Raw genomic sequence first — 23359 nt, forward strand, 5'->3', positions numbered from 1 at the left:
GGATATTGAGTTATTACCCCTTGCACACGTGGGGGTTTTCCATGTGTAGTGGGTTGAATAACTAGAAGAAGGCTTCTCTGAGGCAACACAGTTTTTATTTAACAATTAGCACTTAACCCAGAGAGGTAACGGCCCCTCACACCCGATACACGATGGAGGTTACTCTCCAGACTGCTACGCCTCTCACTGGCTAATCTACAAGTCCTCCGTGAGTTAAGCTTGAATCTTCACTGGTATATAAGCTGGAGCCGACCCTTGCCAGGGGTACGGCTCTGCCCTCGGGCTCTTCAGTCTTCACTGGTATAGCTTCGAGCCGACCCTTGCCAGGGGTACAGCTCTGCCCTTGGGGCTCTTCAGTCTTTAGGAGGCTTCTTGTCTTCAGCTGGACGACGACTGCCGGGACCGTCCAGAGGTCCGGCTTTTATACAGAGCCGTGGCTCGCTCCGCCCCGGCCACACCTTCCTTCTCGAACCTTCGAGAAGGATCTGGGGATGATGTCATCCCCAGCCCCACTCCTGGGGTCTGGGGTCTGCCCCTTTTACATACTGTTCCATAGGGTAACCGTTGGACCCGATGGCGCACAGACTGTCAGCACTGGGGCTCAGCCCCTCTATTGCCTAATTCTAGATTTGAAGCTTTCGTGACTGCAAGGATTCATACTCTTAGTTCTTTTGGTAAAGTCACGTAGGTAAAAAATGAAATTAAAATTAATAAAAATAAAAAATCATGACGTTTCGGAGGCAACACAAGCTTCCATCTTCAGGTGAAACTGTCACAGCAAAATATCTGTATCAAGTGAAGAGAAGTCCCAAGAGGTACGACCTTATATAGTGGTTAAGGGGGGAGGAGACAGGAAGGGCCGTGGGGGAGGAGGAGTTGTGAAGTGGTCAAGTACTGCTTTTCGTTATGCTGCTGGGTGGGTAAATTAATTAAATACGATTAAGCCGCATTTTGTTATACTGCTGGAGAATGCTGTTAAACGCTGGGGATGTTAACACTCGGTAGAGTAAAATAGTGCCTATCAGATAAAATGGTCCAAAAATGTGTAGTTAAATCTTTTTTGCATAGTTGATAACATCTTTCCAATGATTACTAAGTTTGTACCCATCATCACGGTTGAAAATATACAAACAAAATATACAAACACAGACATAATTTCAACCGTGATGATGGGTACAAACTTAGTAATCATTGGAAAGATATTATCAACCATGCAAAAAAGATTTAACTACACATTTTTGGACCATTTTATCCGACAGGCACTATTTTACTCTACCGAGTGTTAACATCCCCAGCGTTTAACAGCATTCTCCAGCAGCATAACAAAATGCGGCTTAATCGTATTTAATTTATTTACCCACCTAGCAGCATAACGAAAAGCAGTACTTGACCACTTCACAACTCCTCCTCCCCCGCGGCCCTTCCTGGCTCCTCCCCCCTTAACCACTATATAGGGTCCTACCTCTTGGGACTTCTCTTCACTTGATACAGATATTTTGCTGTGACAGTTTCACCTGAAGACGGAAGCTTGTGTTGCCTCCGAAACGTCGTGATTGTATTGTTTTTATTTTTATTAATTTTTATTTCATTTTTTACCTACGTGACTTTACCGAAAGAACTAAGAGTATGAACCCTAAATTTCGATTTAAAGATTTCGTGACTGCAGGGATTCATCTTCTTGGTTCTTTCGGTAAAGTCACGTAGAAGGGAAGTAATAAAATATTAAAAATAAAACATAATAAAAAAATTCTCACGACGTTTCGGTCACAACGCAAGTAGCCGTCCTCAGGTAAAACCAGGTCTGTCGAGGCGACAGCGTCTGAATGAAACAGCACACGTGCTTGGAGCATATATATAAGCTGGGTTGGAAGTGGGGGGGGAAAGGGGGCGCCTTGACAAAATAATTTGCATATCAAGAGGAATCCAGCATACCCATGGGAAATGCAGGTATGCGATTAGTACTACTTGTAAGTGCATTAGCAGCATCCAAGGAGGGGATATGGGAAATGCAGATATGTGATTAGTGCTACTTTAATCACATATCTGCATTTCCCATAACCCCTCCCTTGGATGCTGCTAATCCTGCATAATGCACTTACACAAGTAGTACTAATCGCATACCTGCATTTCCCATGGGTATGCTGGATTCCTCTTGATATGCAAATTCTTTTGTCAAGGCGCCCCCTTTCCCCCCCCCCCTTCAAACCCAGCTTATATATATGCTCCAAGCACGTGTGCTGTTTCATTCAGACGCTGTCGCCTCGACAGACCTGGTTTCACCTGAGGACGGCGACTTGCGTTGTGGCCGAAACGTCGTGAGAATTATTTTATTATGTTTTATTTTTATTATTTTATTACTTCCCTTCTTACGTGACTTTACCGAAAGAACCAAGAAGAGTATGAACCCTCTGTTGCCCCCTATTGGCATGAGGCCGGTATTGCCGGCTACCGCATGGGAACGGCGCATCTTGGCCCAATAACACCGTGGCACATGCACAGACACTCATTAATGAAATTGGCGAAACATCCCAATATAGCAGCACAGGGCTCGAGCAATTGTTGGCGCAGGTGTAACGGGTTCCGGAGACACTTGTAGAGGTAACTTCTTTATTACAATCCAACACTCCAACAGTCCAACACTCCAACACTCCAACTCTCCAACACTCCTGATACTCTGTTACAGCCTAGGTACACAGCCTAGGTACACAGCCTAGATACTCTACTCTGGCTACGCTCTGAAACTCGCCCTCACAAGGTCGTAGAGTCGGGAGTTCCAGAGTCCCACCACTGGCTCTCACAACATCCCAGGGTCCTCAGATGGCTGGTCTTGTGTCTTGGGTCTTGAGCTACGACTGGCCCTGATCATCCAGGGAGCTCCCCTTTTATGCCTAGTCCCCAACGAGGGGTGGGGCCGTGTGCGCCCCCAGATATCCCACAGAGCACACACAGCCCCCCCCCCCCCCCCCCGTTGGTGACGCCAAGCGGCTTAAGCGCCTGGGCCACCCGGGAACCCAACACCTGGCGTCAAGAGGCTTAAGCGTCTGACCCGCCTGGGTACCCAGCACCTGGCGCCAAGAGACTTAAGCGCCTGGCCCGCCCAGGTTCCCAGAGCCCCCAGCAGCCCCTCCCTTCTTATGTCACTACATTACCCCCCTCTACGTAGCCTCCAGCCGTCCCGGCTGTCAATAATTAGAAAGTTTAAATTAACGAAAGGGAGAGAGAGAAAAAAAATACGCGAGCCTCAACAGGAAAAGAAAAGAGAACAAGAAAGCAACCATAAATACCATAACCAACCTGTACAACTTTACACTATATACAAGCATCAATTAACAAAAAGGTGAAGCAATAACACGTGAACAAACGACCCGCGGCACACCTAGCCCTCCTCGGGATCGGCATAGAAAACGGAGAATTAACAACAACAAATATACAGATTCCGACGCGTTGGATGCGCAACCACCGCATGGATGGCAGGGTTCCACACCACCCTGCCAGCCTCCCATCCGTCAGGTGGAGAGAAGGCGAAGACCAACATGTCGAGCATCCCTCTACACACACTAATCCGGACGTCTGTCTACGTCCCGGGTCGAGAAGTCGTACTTCAGGGCCGACCCATGTACTGGGCAAAGAAGTCACACTTCAGAGCTGCTCCAGTATCTACAGTTTAAAATATATATATATAAAATTGACCTGACACAAACAAAATAAATCTGCCTGCTCCTGTCCATAAATGGTGGCCGCACGCGCGAACCGTATCTCCAAGGCATCCCGTGCTTGCGTCCCAGCAGCCCTCAATGAGGACCACCACCGACATTACATGTCAACCGTTAGCACCCCCCGCCTTTCCAACGTGGCGTCTCCATCTTAAAACCGCGCACGTCGGCCATATCGGGGGGGAATTTCCGTGTTACTACCCCACCGCCTTTTCGACGCGGCGTCACAACCAGTAGCACGCGTCGGCCATATCGGGGGAACTTCAACCCAGTCTCTCTCCAAGACTCGCATCGCAGCATATAGCTGTACCTACCGAGCTGAGACGACCCAGTCTCTCTCCAAGACTCGCATCGCAGCATATAGCTGTACCGACCGAGCTGAGACCCAGTCTCTCTCCAAGACTCGCATCGCAGCATATAGCTGTACCGACCGAGCTGAGACCCAGTCTCTCTCCAAGACTCGCATCGCAGCATATAGCTGTACCGACCGAGCTGAGACCAAGTCTCTCTCCAAGACTCGCATCGCAGCATATAGCTGTACCGACCGAGCTGAGACGACCCATCGTTCACTCCCTGCACAACATGCCCCCTAACAACTGAGGGATACAGTCCCAACATAACGGGACAACTACACCTGAACACCACGAATCTCCAGCCCACTGTTTCAACGCGCCTCGGAGTGTTTCAATCTCCAGGCCGTCAGGGCGAGCCTACTGCTCCAGACGCACCACGGAGGGTCTCAACCTCCGGGCCGTCAGGTCAAGTCGTCAGCGATTCCATGACGGGACCACACTCTCCGAGCCATGTGAGCGCACAGCCCACTAGGCTAGACATGCCACGGAGTGTTTCAATCTCCGGGCTGTCAGGTCAAGCCATCAGCCGTAGCATGACGGGACCACAACTCTCGTGTTAGACACGCAATACCCACTGGGCCATCCTGGTCAGGATCTGCACCCCAAGATATTTGAGAGCCAGCACGACAATTCCAAATCTTTGGCAGCATGTCACCATCTCAAGATAAATGCCCCATACAGTCTATACATCGTTAACAATGACAGCACAAGCTATACATTAACAATCATGAACAAAGCTCAATACAAACCATACATTGTTAACAATCACAAGCAAAGTTTCGCACACACATTGACAACACTCACGAGCGAAGCTTCACACAGTTTACCCAACAACAATCACGACTCCCCGACGACAACGAAGAAAATGTCAACAAAAATCATTAATCCGGAGCGCGTAAATGGACAAAGTGTCAGGGGCCTGGTCTCCCGACCTCCAACCTTTGGCCAGAGCAAAGGCGGCGACCAGCGTGTCGGTCGATGTGCCGGCCCCGGCGCCGGTTACAGTAAGAATGGCGCCCTCACTGTCCGGTCGCAGCGCTGATGACGCGCTATGCTAGGTTGAAGCCAGCTGTCGTCCGGCGGTAAAGGTCGCAGCGCTGATGACGCGGCGTTGTTTGGTTGGACCACGCTGGGCCTGGAAGTGACGTAGCTCCCAGCGGTCATTGCTCCTCCGGTGGAAGTGATGTCATTCCCGGAAGTATCCCCCACATCCGCGGCAGGAATGCCGGTGGCGTCCACCATGCCCGTAGCGGCGGCGGCGGGCTCGGGCGAGCGCTGCGCTTCCTCTCTCCCTCCCGCCATCGCCTGTGAGCGCCGCATCTCGCCCAGGAGGGAGGCGGTGGCGCAGAGCAGCTCTGCGAGGCGAAGCAGCGCCTCCTCCATCCCTGCTCCCGACGTTGGAGAGGGGACGGTCGGCGGAGCAGACAGCTGCTCAGCCGGCGGTGCAGCGTCGCTGTCGGCCAGCGGTGCAGCGTTGTTGTCGGCCGGCGTTTGCCGCCCCATCGCTGCCTGCTCCTCGACATCGCCGTCAGGACTGAAGGTACATGGCTTACTTCTTGTCTCCATAGCCACTTCTGACGCCAAATGTAACGGGTTCCAGAGACACTTGTAGAGGTAACTTTTTTATTACAATCCAACACTCCAACAGTCCAACAGTCCAACACTCCAACTCTCCAACTCTCCAACACTCCTGAAACTCTGTTACAGCCTAGGTACACAGCCTAGGTACACAGCCTAGATACTCTACTCTGGCTACGCTCTGGAACTCGCCCTCACAAGGTCGTAGAGTCGGGAGTTCCAGAGTCCCACCACTGGCTCTCACAACATCCCAGGGTCCTCAGATGGCTGGTCTTGTGTCTTGGGTCTTGAGCTACGACTGGCCCTGATCATCCAGGGAGCTCCCCTTTTATGCCTAGTCCCCAACGAGGGGTGGGGCCGTGTGCGCCCCCAGATATCCCACAGAGCACACACAGCCCCCCCCCCCCCCCGTTGGTGGCGCCAAGCGGCTTAAGCGCCTGGGCCACCCGGGAACCCAACGCCTGGCGCCAAGAGGCTTAAGCGTCTGACCCGCCTGAAAACCCAGCGCCTGGCGCCAATAGGCTTAAGCGCCTGGCCCGCCCAGGGTCCCAGAGCCCCCAGCAGCCCCTCCCTTCTTATGTCACTACACAGGTTCTCACTGCCTTCCCTGCTTGTCTGTGGTTTTACCCCTGTGGCTCCGTTAGGAAACAGTGCATGTTACAAATTCTACAGCACGTTTTGAGATGCAATTTGCGTTAATCACTGGACGCTATATACAAATAAAATGTGAGATTACATTATGTTTTTTCATCACAAATAAAGCACACAAACACGTAATAATATGCTGTTTAAGCGGAAGGATTATTTACCTGTTGGCTTAATATCTCCATTCTGCATACAAATTAGCTTGAAAGTTGCCAGTGAGTTCAAACTCTCTAAACATAGTTCTGAAATAAATAATGCAAAATAAACATTAACATCGTTGTGGACAATACAACAAACTAAGCAGGTAATATGCCTTCTTCTCATTTGTCTCTCCACTAAAATCTAAAATATGCTTTACACATTCATAGCTAACAGAGGAGATCCTTGCCTCTTAACGTCGAGCAGGTCACTTGTATTGGTTCAAACAAGCCTGACTGCTTATACATTGAATGTCGAGACCGGTCCAGATTTTTGCTTGCGTTGAAACCAACGCTGCTGAAAATATTCACTCCCAGAAGGCCGTGTGGCTGATTGGATATGTTATAAACAATGATTGTATTTTACGGGGAGAGACAGATATGGGAAGAAGGCATGTTGTCAGTTGAATTATTTTAACATAACGATCGTTAAACAAATACAATTAAAGAAAAAGCAATTTGTCTCAATTTTAATCATTGAAAATTATGCTGTATGTAATTGAAAAATAAGGAACAATTTGAATTGACCAAGTGGCTGTTTCGGAGGCTGCGGATATGGGTTTTCTTCTCAGTTTTTTTTCTTCTAACAAGTAGATAGGTTTCTTGAATTGAGCAAGGTTGTAAGAGTTTGGAAAATGAGACCATCGGAGGGAATTCACAAGTACTGTAAAGCATCAGTACCAGGGGAAGCACAGTAACATACGAATAACACAAGCATACAATTATATTTCCCTTAGTTTCAAATTGTCTACTATTATTCCAGCAAAATTACAGTTTGATGTGAAATTGTGTTAATATCACTCTACCTTGCAGAAGTTTCTTCTCAATGTCCTCTTTGCTCAGACCAGCGGGAAATTCTGTATCAATGATTCATACAGAGTACATTTATTTTTCAGTATGCTGCCTTTTTATGCATCGCTTGAGATGTACTTAAGACGGCTTTAACAGTTTAATATCTTGTCATAGTCAAAAGTCAAAACTATTGAAACACTTTATGTCAACGAACAAAATATAAATTTTCAGAATGTTTAACATTACTCCTTGCAAATATACTGTCATTATGTCCTTTGTACTTAATAACATTAAAACATGTTATTTCCTCCAGTCAGCTCATAATATTTTTGAAAGCACCCAACATTGTGAAATGTAATTACAGCGAAGATTACTGTTTTATATTCCAATAGCTGATCTATGCAAAGGCATAATGGCTCAAAATACCCAAAGATGGTTTCACACAATGTTTTAGTGTCCATATATAAGCAGGAAATACTACCTCCTTCACATATCTGTCTCGCCACATAAAAATTCAGTATTTTTTTTTACTCATAACGTTATTGCCAGTGCATAATTTTTATAATAATCATTCTAATTTATCATGCGCATTCCATCCTCGGATCAAAACTGTGGACCGGTTTTGCAATTCAGTGCCAAGTCAGGATTGTATGAAGCAATGCCAGATGTTTACAAGCAAGGGCCCTCTCTGTTAGATATGGATCTTCGTTCAACACAAAACTATATAATATACATCACATTATTTTGTGTTTCATTCGAATAAGTGTCATTCACTCAAATACATTTTGAAAATAGGATAGATACACATCTATATACATCCTTCCAAAATACCTATACTACTCAAAAACACATTTAAAATGTATGTTCTTGAATAATTTTCTTAAATAAATGCACAAATAGGTAACTAAACCTTTTCCAATACATGTTTATTGTTATTCCTTTCCTATGCATAATTTGAACCTGGTGATTATACTATCGTAGACTATAGCTATTTAAGAGGCAACACTATTTTTTATCTGTCACGCGAACATTGTATGTTTTGATTTTTAATTGTAAATGCATTTCTTACTGTAATGCTTTGGGTTTTTGAGTGCCCGAATGTACAGGAATGTGGATCGGATCCAATCCAATGCCACGTTGACATCTGTGATCGTGTGCAGTACAATCTCCGCATTGAGGTGCTCTGTTAAATTCATGTGCAAACTGCAAGAGACCGAAGGTGTTCACAAATTAACGGTAGCTACTTCATAGCAATGGGAAAATGAAGTTGCACAGAGGAAGCTTATTAATGGAAATTCACAAAAAGTATAAAAAACACATAATTCTGAACTATCTTAAAATTAATTGAGAAAGTTTTCATTACAGCGTGAAAATTGGAAAGATCTTGAACAAGATAGTATAATACAAAATAAGTGTTTATTTTGATATAGTACTTTTCACTATGAGATCTCTTTTACCAGTGGCAAAATATAATAGTAGGTTTTTACCCTTTTAACTGGTACAAAACTGACACCTTTATTCAAGGCATCATGTTTGCAATGACCACAACACAAGTAGTCAAAAAAGCAAACAAAAAGAAGCAACTCTGATAAGGATGATAATATGCACTGTCCTTGAAGTTGATTGGCCCACACCCGAGACGGCTTTCTTTAGAGCCTAGTCCCCATTGGTGTAGGGCCAGATGACACCAGAAGGCGTACAACTCAAAGGGTAAAAACCTACTATTATATTTTGCCACTGGTAAAAGAGATCTCATAGTGTAAATGCTTACCCCGAGCTCTCAATACTCTGATATTGCACTGTGTTTGAGTTGTACGCCTTCTGGTGTCATCTGGCCCTACACCAATGGGGACTAGGCTCTAAAGAAAGCCGTCTCGGGTGTGGGCCAATCAACTTCAAGGACAGTGCATATTATCATCCTTATCAGAGTTGCTTCTTTTTGTTTGCTTTTTTGACTACTTGTGTTGTGGTCATTGCAAACATGATGCCTTGAATAAAGGTGTCAGTTTTGTACCAGTTAAAAGGGTAAAAACCTACTATTATATTTTGCCACTGGTAAAAGAGATCTCATAGTGTAAATGCTTACCCCGAGCTCTCAATACTCTGATATTGCACTGTGTTTGAGTTGTACGCCTTCTGGTGTCATCTGGCCCTACACCAATGGGGACTAGGCTCTAAAGAAAGCCGTCTCGGGTGTGGGCCAATCAACTTCAAGGACAATGCATATTATCATCCTTATCAGAGTTGCTTCTTTTTGTTTGCTTTTTTGACTACTTGTGTTGTGGTCATTGCAAACATGATGCCTTGAATAAAGGTGTCAGTTTTGTACCAGTTAAAAGGGTAAAAACCTACTATTATATTTTGCCACTGGTAAAAGAGATCTCATAGTGTAAATGCTTACCCCGAGCTCTCAATACTCTGATATTGCACTGTGTTTGAGTTGTACGCCTTCTGGTGTCATCTGGCCCTACACCAATGGGGACTAGGCTCTAAAGAAAGCCGTCTCGGGTGTGGGCCAATCAACTTCAAGGACAGTGCATATTATCATCCTTATCAGAGTTGCTTCTTTTTGTTTGCTTTTTTGACTACTTGTGTTGTGGTCATTGCAAACATGATGCCTTGAATAAAGGTGTCAGTTTTGTACCAGTTAAAAGGGTAAAAACCTACTATTATATTTTGCCACTGGTAAAAGAGATCTCATAGTGTAAATGCTTACCCCGAGCTCTCAATACTCTGATATTGCACTGTGTTTGAGTTGTACGCCTTCTGGTGTCATCTGGCCTTACACCAATGGGGACTAGGCTCTAAAGAAAGCCGTCTCGGGTGTGGGCCAATCAACTTCAAGGACAGTGCATATTATCATCCTTATCAGAGTTGCTTCTTTTTGTTTGCTTTTTTGACTACTTGTGTTGTGGTCATTGCAAACATGATGCCTTGAATAAAGGTGTCAGTTTTGTACCAGTTAAAAGGGTAAAAACCTACTATTATATTTTGCCACTGGTAAAAGAGATCTCATAGTGTAAATGCTTACCCCGAGCTCTCAATACTCTGATATTGCACTGTGTTTGAGTTGTACGCCTTCTGGTGTCATCTGGCCCTACACCAATGGGGACTAGGCTCTAAAGAAAGCCGTCTCGGGTGTGGGCCAATCAACTTCAAGGACAGTGCATATTATCATCCTTATCAGAGTTGCTTCTTTTTGTTTGCTTTTTTGACTACTTGTGTTGTGGTCATTGCAAACATGATGCCTTGAATAAAGGTGTCAGTTTTGTACCAGTTAAAAGGGTAAAAACCTACTATTATATTTTGCCACTGGTAAAAGAGATCTCATAGTGTAAATGCTTACCCCGAGCTCTCAATACTCTGATATTGCACTGTGTTTGAGTTGTACGCCTTCTGGTGTCATCTGGCCCTACACCAATGGGGACTAGGCTCTAAAGAAAGCCGTCTCGGGTGTGGGCCAATCAACTTCAAGGACAGTGCATATTATCATCCTTATCAGAGTTGCTTCTTTTTGTTTGCTTTTTTGACTACTTGTGTTGTGGTCATTGCAAACATGATGCCTTGAATAAAGGTGTCAGTTTTGTACCAGTTAAAAGGGTAAAAACCTACTATTATATTTTGCCACTGGTAAAAGAGATCTCATAGTGTAAATGCTTACCCCGAGCTCTCAATACTCTGATATTGCACTGTGTTTGAGTTGTACGCCTTCTGGTGTCATCTGGCCCTACACCAATGGGGACTAGGCTCTAAAGAAAGCCGTCTCGGGTGTGGGCCAATCAACTTCAAGGACAGTGCATATTATCATCCTTATCAGAGTTGCTTCTTTTTGTTTGCTTTTTTGACTACTTGTGTTGTGGTCATTGCAAACATGATGCCTTGAATAAAGGTGTCAGTTTTGTACCAGTTAAAAGGGTAAAAACCTACTATTATATTTTGCCACTGGTTAAAGAGATCTCATAGTGTAAATGCTTACCCCGAGCTCTCAATACTCTGATATTGCACTGTGTTTGAGTTGTACGCCTTCTGGTGTCATCTGGCCCTACACCAATGGGGACTAGGCTCTAAAGAAAGCCGTCTCGGGTGTGGGCCAATCAACTTCAAGGACAGTGCATATTATCATCCTTATCAGAGTTGCTTCTTTTTGTTTGCTTTTTTGACTACTTGTGTTGTGGTCATTGCAAACATGATGCCTTGAATAAAGGTGTCAGTTTTGTACCAGTTAAAAGGGTAAAAACCTACTATTATATTTTGCCACTGGTAAAAGAGATCTCATAGTGTAAATGCTTACCCCGAGCTCTCAATACTCTGATATTGCACTGTGTTTGAGTTGTACGCCTGCTGGTGTCATCTGGCCCTACACCAATGGGGACTAGGCTCTAAAGAAAGCCGTCTCGGGTGTGGGCCAATCAACTTCAAGGACAGTGCATATTATCATCCTTATCAGAGTTGCTTCTTTTTGTTTGCTTTTTTGACTACTTGTGTTGTGGTCATTGCAAACATGATGCCTTGAATAAAGGTGTCAGTTTTGTACCAGTTAAAAGGGTAAAAACCTACTATTATATTTTGCCACTGGTAAAAGAGATCTCATAGTGTAAATGCTTACCCCGAGCTCTCAATACTCTGATATTGCACTGTGTTTGAGTTGTACGCCTTCTGGTGTCATCTGGCCCTACACCAATGGGGACTAGGCTCTAAAGAAAGCCGTCTCGGGTGTGGGCCAATCAACTTCAAGGACAGTGCATATTATCATCCTTATCAGAGTTGCTTCTTTTTGTTTGCTTTTTTGACTACTTGTGTTGTGGTCATTGCAAACATGATGCCTTGAATAAAGGTGTCAGTTTTGTACCAGTTAAAAGGGTAAAAACCTACTATTATATTTTGCCACTGGTAAAAGAGATCTCATAGTGTAAATGCTTACCCCGAGCTCTCAATACTCTGATATTGCACTGTGTTTGAGTTGTACGCCTTCTGGTGTCATCTGGCCCTACACCAATGGGGACTAGGCTCTAAAGAAAGCCGTCTCGGGTGTGGGCCAATCAACTTCAAGGACAGTGCATATTATCATCCTTATCAGAGTTGCTTCTTTTTGTTTGCTTTTTTGACTACTTGTGTTGTGGTCATTGCAAACATGATGCCTTGAATAAAGGTGTCAGTTTTGTACCAGTTAAAAGGGTAAAAACCTACTATTATAGTACTTTTCCTCAAAAGAACACAAAGTGCTGTTACATGTGTAGAGGTGATACGCGCTGGGATTAGAGATCGTATGCCAGCGCGTAATGATTGGCTGTGTAGGTGGTGACGTGCGCTGACGGTGGAGGATCAGGGGTCAACGCGGGGTCGTGGGTTACGGGGTACTGATTGGCTGTGGACGGGTGACGTGCTGAGAGGGAGTGATCGGGTGGCAGCGCGGTGTGATTGGTGGAGGAGTGTTAACACGCGCTGGGGAAAACGGATCGTAGAGAGAGTGCGTCGTGATTGGTTCATTAAGGAGCGATGCTCACGTTGAAGTACGCATCAGCTCCGCCTCTCGTGAGCAGGGGCTATAAAAGGGGATGCACACAGGCGTGAGGGCAGTGTGTAACCAGCGAAGAATGAAGACGGGGATGAAGACCTAGGGCCCTGCGGTACCTAGTCCCGCTGTCCTAACGGGACCGGGACTCTGTGTAACCCAGAGGCGAGTGTAGTGTGTGTAGCCAGAGGCGTAAGGTCTACACGAGCCGAATGCAGTGTATTGTGTAGCCAGGGACATAGGGTCTACACGAGTCGAGTGTATTGTGTAGCCAGGGACATAGGGTCTACACGAGTCGAGTGTATTGTGTAGCCAGGGACATAGGGTCTACACGAGTCGAGTGTATTGTGTAGCCAGAGGCGTAGGGTCTACACGAGTGAAGGGTATCGTGTGTAGCCAGAGGCCTAGAGTTTACACGAGAGTAGTGGAGTGTGAAGTCGGATGAAAGGAGACTACACGTTGTATTTTGATACGTAAAGATTTAATAAAAGTGTGTTCCCGTCAAGAAGTTCCTGCCGTCAATTCCCATACTTCAACTGGCGTCAGAAGTGAAACGGTCTTCCAAGCATGGATACAAGGAGGAACCGTCGGACCCACGGGATTGACCACGGGGACAACCTCGACGACGCGGGTCAACTGGCATCGGGGGGTGAGGAAGAGGAGTTGCCCACGGGGCAGGATCCGCCGACGGCGCCGGACGAGCCACGGGGGGCTGACGCCGTGCTTCGCGAAGCGCACTCCCGTCTGGCGGAGCTGCTGCTCGCCGCCGCGTCCATCTTGGCGGAGATCAGCTCGTCGGGAGGAGCGGGAACGGCGGCCGACGTTCTGCAGGGTCGCCCTGCAGATTCCCGCCAAAACGATTTGGCGATGGCCGCCATTTCATCTGCACCGACTTTTGGCGGGAACGGCCATCACCACGTGGCAGCGGTTCTCCATGCGCGCCCGCTGACGTCACCAACGCGCGCGGCGGACCGCCATCACACACCCGCCGATGGGGCCGCCATCTTACACACCGGCGGGGCGGCAGAGAGGAAGCACGAGGAGGAGGACGACTTCATTTTTCAGCAGCGCCTTCCCACGTTGTCAGCCTTCAAGGCGGAAGGCGGGGATTGGAGCCAATTTCAGCGCAGATTTTTGGCGCATCAGGAGATGTCCGCCTGGTCCGACGCTACGGCACTGCGGGCACTGCCTGCCATGCTGGATGACAACGCGCTCGCGGCCTTCACGTCCGCACGCAGGTCGGACCGCTCCACGCTCAAAGATGCGCTGGCTCTCATGGCCAAGGTCTATGGTCCTCCCTCCGCGTGCCGCCATCATTTTTATGCAAGACGGAAGGCGGACACGGAGACCGTGCTCGCCTACCGCACGGCGTTGCTTGCTCTCGCCGACGCCGCGTTCCCTCGTATGGACGAGGAGGGCCAAGATGCCATGGTTTTGGAGCAGCTGCTCAAGTTGGCGCAGGACCTGGGGGTCCCCATCAACACGGCCGATGAGACCGATATTTCATCCTTACGGGTCGCCACAAGCATACAAGCGCACGAGGTCCTTCAACGTAAACAGGGAGTCGTCTGCAACGCTGCCGTGGCCTCAACTCCGGGCCCAGTTGTCACCGTGCCCCAAGTCGTCAGCCCACGAGAGGAGGCGTTCATCGCGGGACGACCGGGGGACTGGAGATCGGGGGGTCGTTCGCCTCTGCGAGCGGCCCGCAAGCTGGAGCAACCGAGATCTCCGACGACTGTCATCACCTGCTATAACTGCGGCCTCCGGGGCCACGTGGCCTCCGGTTGCCGCGCCCCACGTCAGCGCGCCATGGGACCTCGGCTGGACGACGACCAAGGCCCCAAGTCGTCCCTGCAAACCCCGGCAAGTCGCGGCACCTCACATGCTCGGCCCGCATACTCGGCACATATGGGTCGTCGCGTTGCGGCGGGGGAGAGCCGAGTAGAGTTCGGGAATTCGGTTCAGAGAGGGCGATTCGGCCGGGACCGGGGAGACATTAAATGGTCGGAGTTGGGGCACAGAATAGTGGCTGCCTCAGCGGGTTCATCCGTAGTTACTGGATCTATTGATGGGGTCGAGGTCAGGGTGTTAGTGGACACGGGGGCATCGGCGACTATTATATCGGATCTCATTTATAATATTCTCCCTGTACAATGTCGTCCGCTTCTTCCGGTGGATGTGCCATTTTACGCCGCTAACGGGGGATCGTTGGGCATTATCGGTCAGATTAGGGCATCCATTTGCATTGGTGATATCAAATTGTCGGGACCCGTTTTTGTTTCGTCCTCCCTGGCGGTCCCTTGTCTATTGGGCACTGATTTTTTGGCAAAAATGCCCATCAAAATTCTCATTGATCAGCGTTGCATTGAACTACCATCGGGTCGCCGTATTTCATTTTTGACGAGCCCTAATGAAATTCGGACGGCGTGCGCTACCATACAGGCGTTAGCGACACAGACCGTGCACGTGCCCCCGGGTTCACAAATGTTAATTCCCCTCCGGTTGCGGAAGCCATGGGTGAAGGAGGCCTCGGAACAGGGCATGCTTTTGGGTCCTTCTAATAGGGCTGTTGGAGGTCTCGATTTGTCGGTGGCTCACACTTTGGTGGGGGCTGACAGGGATCCGTTTGTGATGGTTTTAAACCCTGGGGCGCGGCCGGCCGTCATTCAGCAGGGCACCGTGCTAGCTCACGCGGCGCGGGTCCCTGCGGAGGAGAGGCTGGTTGCGCAGGCGGATCCGAGTCCCACGAAAAACGTTACATTGAAGGAGGACCTCGATTGGGTTGATTCGCTGTGCGCGGACTCTGACGATTTATCAGCGGTACAGTTGGGTGCGCTGCGCGGGTTGCTCATTGAATTTTCGGATGTCTTCAGTAAACATAAGTATGACATTGGGTGCACGGACCTGCTACGCCACCACATTGAAACGGGCGATGCGGCACCGGTCAGGCAAAATCCCTTCCGACTGAGTCCTGCTGAGAAGGAACATGTTCAGTTGGCAGTTAACGATATGCTAGAAGCCGACATTATTTCGCCTTCCTCCAGTCCTTGGGGAGCGCCTATTGTGCTCGTTAAAAAGCAGGACGGGTCCCTGCGATTTTGCGTCGATTTCCGTCGCCTGAATAAGATCTCTGTGGCCGATGCGTATCCGCTCCCCAGGATGGACGAGTCTCTCGACGCATTGTCTGGTGCGCGATACTTTTCGACTCTTGATTTATTATCCGGATTCTGGCAGTTGCCACTCGACGAAGAGTCTAAGCCTAAGACCGCATTTCGGACTCCAGGGGGCCTGTTTCAGTTTAACCGGTTACCCATGGGACTTCACTCCTCTCCGGCGACGTTTCAGCGTCTTATGGAATTGGTTTTGTCGGGCTTGCAGTGGGATACGTGCCTCATTTACCTTGACGATGTCATTGTTTTCGGTAAAACGTTTGAAGAACACCTCCAGCGATTGAGGGGGGTGTTCTTGCGAATGCGATCGGCTAAATTAAAGTTTAAACCGGCCAAATGCCACCTTTTTCGTAAATCCGTGAGGTACTTGGGTCACATTGTCGACTCTTCGGGGATTTCTACCGATCCTGCGAAGACGGACTGTGTCAGTTCGTGGCCAACGCCCACGTCAGTGTCAGACGTACGCAGTTTCATCGGTTTTGCTTCGTATTATCGCCGATTCGTTGAGCACTTTGCCACCATTGCAAAACCCTTGCACGCTCTAACGGCGAAAGGAGTGAAGTTCCGATGGGGACCGGAGGAGGAGGCTGCATTCTGCTCCCTCCGGGACGCCTTGGTTAGGGCCCCACCCTTGCGCTATCCGGACTTCGCGAGTCCCTTCTTGCTAGACACGGACGCTAGCAACACGGGCATTGGGGGAGTGCTGTCCCAAGTCGTTGGAGGGGTCGAACGAGTGGTCGCCTATGGTAGCAGGGTGTTGTCGCCGGCAGAGCAGCGCTACTGCGTCACCCGTCGCGAACTGCTTGCCATTGTTTTTTTTGTACAACAATTCAGGCCATATCTCTATGGTCGTCATTTCACGGTCCGGACGGACCACGCGGCGCTCCAGTATTCATTGCGGGTCGCCCAGCCCTCGGGCCAATTGTCGCGGTGGTTGGAAGTCCTCCAGGACTATCAGTTCACGACTACGTACCGTAAAGGCTTGCGACACACAAATGCCGATGCCCTGTCGCGGTTGTTGCCTTGTCACAAATGTGCGTGCTTATCGGGATCGGCGCGCTGTAAACCGCCGGTTACGGAAGGTAGGGAGGCGTTGGTTGCGGCCGCGAGCACACCAATTGGGGATGGTCCCGCTACCCCTGGGGGTCAGGACTCGCTGCTCTCAATGTCATTGATTGAGTGGGGCCGTCTCCGAATGGCGGACAGCTCCCTGCTGGCATTGCGCCGCAAGACGGGGGGTTCCGAAGGTAACCACGACCGAACTGGCTCCTACGAGCTTAAGCAAGGCCTATTGATGAGATGGGACAGTTTGTCCCGGCGGCATGCGATTGTGGTGCCTGCTGCTGTGAGGGGTAAGGTTGTCTTGGCCGCACACGAACGCCTCTTGCATTTGGGAGTTAACAAAACGCTTGCCCTGCTTCAGCGTGACTATTATTGGCCGGGAATGGGGGGTGACGTGGTGAACATTCTGAAGGGTTGTGTTGAGTGCGCCAGACGGAAACCACCGCCTGTGCCAGCTAATCCACCGCTGCAATCCATCCAGGTCTCGCGCACTAACGAGCTCGTTGCACTCGACATTCTGGGGCCTTTTCCGGTCACGCCTAGGGGTAATAAGTACCTGTTGGTGGGGGTCGAATATTTTACCCGGTGGCCTATGGCGTGGCCACTCGCCAACCAGTCGGCGGCGGCTGTGACGGACGCCTTTGTCCAGGGCTACATCCTGGACAAGGGGGCTCCCGAACGCTTGCTGACTGACCAAGGGAAGAATTTTTCGAGTAAATTACTGCAAGAGGTGTGCGACCTGTTGGGTACCAAGAAGGTGCGTACCTCCCCGTACCACCCGCAGACGGACGGGATGGTGGAGAGGCTTAACAGGACATTGACTTCTATGTTGTGCCAGCAGGTGTGTGAGGCGCATGTTGATTGGGACCTGCAGGTCCCTGGGGTCCTCGCCGCGTATAGAATGGCCCCCCATGCAGCTACGGGATTTTCCCCGTTTTATCTGATGTACGGTCGGGAAGCTGACCCGCCCATGGAAACGCAGCTGGGTCTGTCCGCACCACGAGCAAATTCGAAATTGGCAGAGCATATTAAATTTAATATTCATAAGCTGACAGAGGCAAGGGAGGCCGCACGGCTTAATTCACGGGCTCGCCAAATTGCAAACGAGCGGTTGCGGGCACGGAAGGTGTCCGTGCACAATTGGGAACCAGGTGACAGGGCCTGGCTGCATTGCCCGCAGGCACCTTTGGCTACGTCGCCTAAATTGTTGAAGCCGTGGCGGGGACCCGTGGAGGTCGTGCGGGTTGCACGCCCCCAGTGCGTTCAGATAAAATGGGGAAAACGCCGTTGGTACGTCCACCCCTCCCGACTGAAACCGTTCTCGCCTCCGTATGGCCTCCCCTTGTGTCATGAGGGCCGAGCATGTGACGTGACCAGCGACCCTGAGGGGGAATTGTCTTTGCCTGCTCCTCACATGTCTCCGCCTGATCCGCTCCCAGGTGTCTCGGAACTGACAGCTGCCGACCACCGGCGGCCGGATCTTGAGCAGCCGGAGCCACCGGACGGTCGCCAACGTCCCGTCCCATACGACGGACCGGCCAGACGGACTCGCGCTAGGTCGCGCTACTTTGTGTGACCTGCCACGTGAGGAGTCGAGGCAGCCGGAGCGCCTCGGCACTGCGTTTGATCACAGAGACACTTGGCGCGTTCGGTTTCCGGTGTTCGCTTTTATTGTGTTCGTTTTCCGGTGTTCGCTTTATTGTGTTGTTCGTCGGGCTGTATATTGCTTCATATTTAAGTGTTGTGTTGTGTTGTTGTTGTTGCGTTACGGGGCACACTGAGAGGTGGAGTTTCTTTGTTACTGCATTGACGTTAGGTTGTGTTGTTGGTTAACAGCCGGGCCGGCTGCAAGCTATGTGGGAGGGGGTGATGTAGAGGTGATACGCGCTGGGATTAGAGATCGTATGCCAGCGCGTAATGATTGGCTGTGTAGGTGGTGACGTGCGCTGACGGTGGAGGATCAGGGGTCAGCGCGGGGTCGTGGGTTACGGGGTACTGATTGGCTGTGGACGGGTGACGTGCTGAGAGGGAGTGATCGGGTGGCAGCGCGGTGTGATTGGTGGAGGAGTGTTAACACGCGCTGGGGAAAACGGATCGTAGAGAGAGTGCGTCGTGATTGGTTCATTAAGGAGCGATGCTCACGTTGAAGTACGCATCAGCTCCGCCTCTCGTGAGCAGGGGCTATAAAAGGGGATGCACACAGGCGTGAGGGCAGTGTGTAACCAGCGAAGAATGAAGACGGGGATGAAGACCTAGGGCCCTGCGGTACCTAGTCCCGCTGTCCTAACGGGACCGGGACTCTGTGTAACCCAGAGGCGAGTGTAGTGTGTGTAGCCAGAGGCGTAAGGTCTACACGAGCCGAATGCAGTGTATTGTGTAGCCAGGGACATAGGGTCTACACGAGTCGAGTGTATTGTGTAGCCAGGGACATAGGGTCTACACGAGTCGAGTGTATTGTGTAGCCAGGGACATAGGGTCTACACGAGTCGAGTGTATTGTGTAGCCAGAGGCGTAGGGTCTACACGAGTGAAGGGTATCGTGTGTAGCCAGAGGCCTAGAGTTTACACGAGAGTAGTGGAGTGTGAAGTCGGATGAAAGGAGACTACACGTTGTATTTTGATACGTAAAGATTTAATAAAAGTGTGTTCCCGTCAAGAAGTTCCTGCCGTCAATTCCCATACTTCACATGTGTAGTGTGCTGTACGGAGGCGCACACACTGGAGTTGAAGGCAACACGTTTATTTAACAACTTCCCCAACCTGTAACTCTAACCGCATCGGGTTCTATAGCTAGGTGTGGCTACACTGTTTACGATGTGCTTTGTGGGTTAACTATTAACGAACGGGTCAGTCAGCACACAAGCTGCCTGACCCACGATGCCGAGCGAAGACCCGGACCGAATATCGAGGAGTGAATAGACGCGGGACCCCACTACGATCCCACAGACGAGCCTCGATCCCTGTCGGGCTCCCCCTTTATTCCCCCGGCCGCGGCCTCGCCCCGTCCTCGACCACGCCCCCTTCTGAATCATGTCAGAAGCTCCCGGCTCCCTGCCACGTGTCTCTAGCCTCCTTGTGAGGTTCCAGGCGCAGCACTCCTATGATAGTGGCTGGTGCTAACACTATAGTGACATCATTTACGTCACTACACATATGAAAATGTCAACATTTCATACTTTGCCCTAAGTAATTGGTCTAGTGTTCCAACTAAATAGTATGGACGTCAGTTTTCAGTCGTGACTTAATAACATCGACAATGCCCAAATCACGAATATGGCTGGGGAGGGCATTCCACAGATGGGGAACCACAGCAGAAGGCCCAATCGCCCTTGGAGTGCTGTCTCATCTTTGGGATGCAGAGAAGACTGGAATCCATGAAATGTAGATTGTGAGATAGAATACTGGGATTCAAAAGGTCCCAATGGTAGGTGGGTACTTTTTAGGCTAATAACACGATCTCAGAGTCGATTCTAAGATTCACCAAGAGTCAAAGTAGAGATTCCAGAACATGTGTGATATATTTGGATGAAGCGGTTATAGACAGAAGTCAGGCAGGCTGCATTATGAAAACATTGCAGCCTATTGAGAACTCTTGCAGGAGGCATGCCAAACAAGAGGGCGCGACAATAATCGACCCGAGAGAAGACATGCATTATCCAAATTATCTGCATAATAGGTGGTCAAGCATGATCTCGTGCTGACAATATTTTGAAGATGAAAAATTACTTCGAAATTACACTTTTCATATAGCCTTCAAACTTCAAAGCAAGGTCATGGATGCCACCAACGTTTTTTTACTGTGGGTGATGAGCTTAAGTTGGGTGCACAGAGCCAAGAAGCACAACCTCTGTTTTGTCACAACATTTTTCTGCATCAAAGACTTAAGGTGGAGTCGTCACTGGGTCAAGATATCAGGGTAATGAGAAGGGAGGGAAGAGAGGGAAAAAGCATGAGCAAGGAGAAGCGAGCAGCACAAAGCAGCATCTGTTTTTTATTACATACCAGATACGCAAGTTAGAGGCATCAAAGCTATGAAGAAAAATAAGTAAGCTTGGGCAGGACATACATACTAGCGGGAAGTACCTGGCGTTGCCCGTGGGAAAAATATATTTCAAAACGTCTCAAAACTTAAAAACATAACATATATATACACAAATACTAAGCTATTGTGAAAGCCCGGCATGCGGTTTGTCTGTCCATTTGTCCGTCAACAAAATTATAAGTCAAAAAAGTTTTAGAAAGTAGATGGTAAATAGTTGATAGTAAAGGTCTCCGAAAATTCTTGACCCTCCCGCCACCCTCAGAAAATATTTTTACCCCCGCGTAGGCACATATACCTAAACACCCTACATACAATAGAGTGAGTAGTAGCTAGTGACTCTACAGTAGTATCTGACTCTCCAGTAGTATCTGGCGCTACAGTTATGACTACTGACTCTACAGTAGTATCTAATGACTATAGTAGTACCTACTGAATCTATATTGGTATCTATTGACTCAATAGTAAGATTCCAAGAACACAGGATGAGATGTTACTATCCTTTGTGCAAGCACTTCCAAGAGTTCATGAACAGTGAGCCTGGTGAAATTTGGGGAGCGCATCGTCAGTAGTGAACCTTTGGTTCCTAGGGTGTTTCGGCCTTTCATAGTATACACCCTCCCCAAAGGCGGCCAGCGACAGGGTGATCAATCCTACGCTTGCGTCCCATTCCCAATTAGTCATAGGAGTTGCCTTGTTGTTGATAGCCAACATCCCATGGGACTATGCATGGCAGGGGCATCCTCCTCCCTGAGTCAAGCATTGTTGACTGCATACTAGTATCTACTGACTATAGTAGTAACTACTAACTCCATAGTATTATCTGCTGACTCTATAGTAGTATCTGCAGACTCTATAGCAGTATGCACTGGCTGTATAGTCGTATCTACCGACTCTGCAGCAGAATATACTGACTATAGTAGTAACTGCACACATTAGGGTGGGAGAAGAGGACTTGACACTTTGAAGAATTACCTTAGCATTGTCTTTTTTTTGCATTAAAGCGAATGAGAATGTTTCCCCGCCCCCACCGATCGCGCGTGTGCGTTGCTATGGGAACCACGACGTTTCGTGCATGCGAAGATGCGTGCTTTGGCGCGCGCTCAGCGTAGTAATATAATAATTTATGGTACTAAATTGTCAATTTAACTACTTTAAAGTTAGAAATGTAAATCCCAGTTTGTGAGTTCAAAGCGTCGCAAGTTGCGTACACAGACAGACGGAGAGACACAGACAAACAAAAATTATTTTTTATAGGTAAGAATTCAAAGTACTTGCAATAATAATTTACCTAAATACATTTTTACATAAAAGACCCATTGGCATTGTACCGTCTAGCCATGTTACTTAGGGGGGGAAACATTTAACGTGCTACATGTAGTTTTCACACAATAGCCCTAATCTTTATAAATCATACAATTATATATTTTAAAGCAATTTAATCATAAATGAAAATAAAACTTTGATCATTACCTGATTGATAAAAAATAAAACCCAACGCGCGGTGGAAGGTCTACTGACGCTCGCGTGCCAAGAATCAATTCTTTAAATCGAGCAAAGGAATCGAAGGTTGTAGATTTATTTAGAATCGGCCTATTCCCGTTTAATCGATACCACAAACGCTCACCAGATATCGATTCTCGCCAGGCCTGTATGCGGTTTGACGCCACACACTTCATGGTCACCCCCCCCCTCCCCAAATACAAAAGTCTATTTTTAAACTTTTTACGCTGTGTACACAGTGTGGAAGCTACCCACATGCCAAATTTCAAGTGTTGGGAAGTATGTTGGGAAGTATGCTAAACATTTCGAACAGACACACAAAGGAGGTGGAATTGCAATCTAAGTTAATAACTAGCAGTTGCCGCCCGCTTCGCGGGCGGTGTGTATATACTTGGTTGGTGGGGAGTTGAAAGTGGCTGGACACAATATACATGTTTTGGTGATTGTTTTATGTTTATTTTTGTGAGGTTATATGTATTTTAATGACATTATTCAATAATGCAACTTCTTCAAATATAGAACTAGCAGTTGCCGCCTGCTTCGCGGGCGGTGTGTATATACTTGGTTGGTGGGGAGTTGAAAGTGGCTGGACACAATATACATGTTTTGGTGATTGTTTTATGTTTATTTTTGTGAGGTTATATGTATTTTAATGACATTATTCAATAATGCAACTTCTTCAAATATAGAATGCAACTTATTCAAATATCTGGCGATTCACGATATTCTTCGTGTACACTCCGTCTTCCTCCTCGTCGTCAGGTCCCTCAATAAGCGCCTTGATGTTGGATGTTGC

General features: G+C 48.4%; 1 protein-coding gene across 1 annotated transcript in view; it reads right to left on the reverse strand.

The window, feature by feature from the left end:
* Window positions 1-22233, reverse strand: part of LOC133351891 (probable ATP-dependent DNA helicase HFM1) — a 33323-nt gene extending 11090 nt beyond the window's left edge. Inside the window, exons 1-4 of the mRNA XM_061567469.1 lie at window positions 22036-22233; window positions 8348-8481; window positions 7293-7343; window positions 6454-6531 (exon numbers count right to left, since the gene is read on the reverse strand). Coding sequence (XP_061423453.1) covers window positions 6454-6531; window positions 7293-7343; window positions 8348-8481; window positions 22036-22043 — 271 coding nt within the window. The 5' untranslated portion in view covers window positions 22044-22233. The remainder of the gene's footprint in view (window positions 1-6453; window positions 6532-7292; window positions 7344-8347; window positions 8482-22035) is intronic.
* Window positions 22234-23359: the final 1126 nt, after the last annotated feature.

Source organism: Lethenteron reissneri, chromosome 39, assembly GCF_015708825.2.
Source record: "Lethenteron reissneri isolate LAM-NWPU_2019-01 chromosome 39, ASM1570882v1, whole genome shotgun sequence".
NCBI lineage: Eukaryota > Metazoa > Chordata > Hyperoartia > Petromyzontiformes > Petromyzontidae > Lethenteron > Lethenteron reissneri.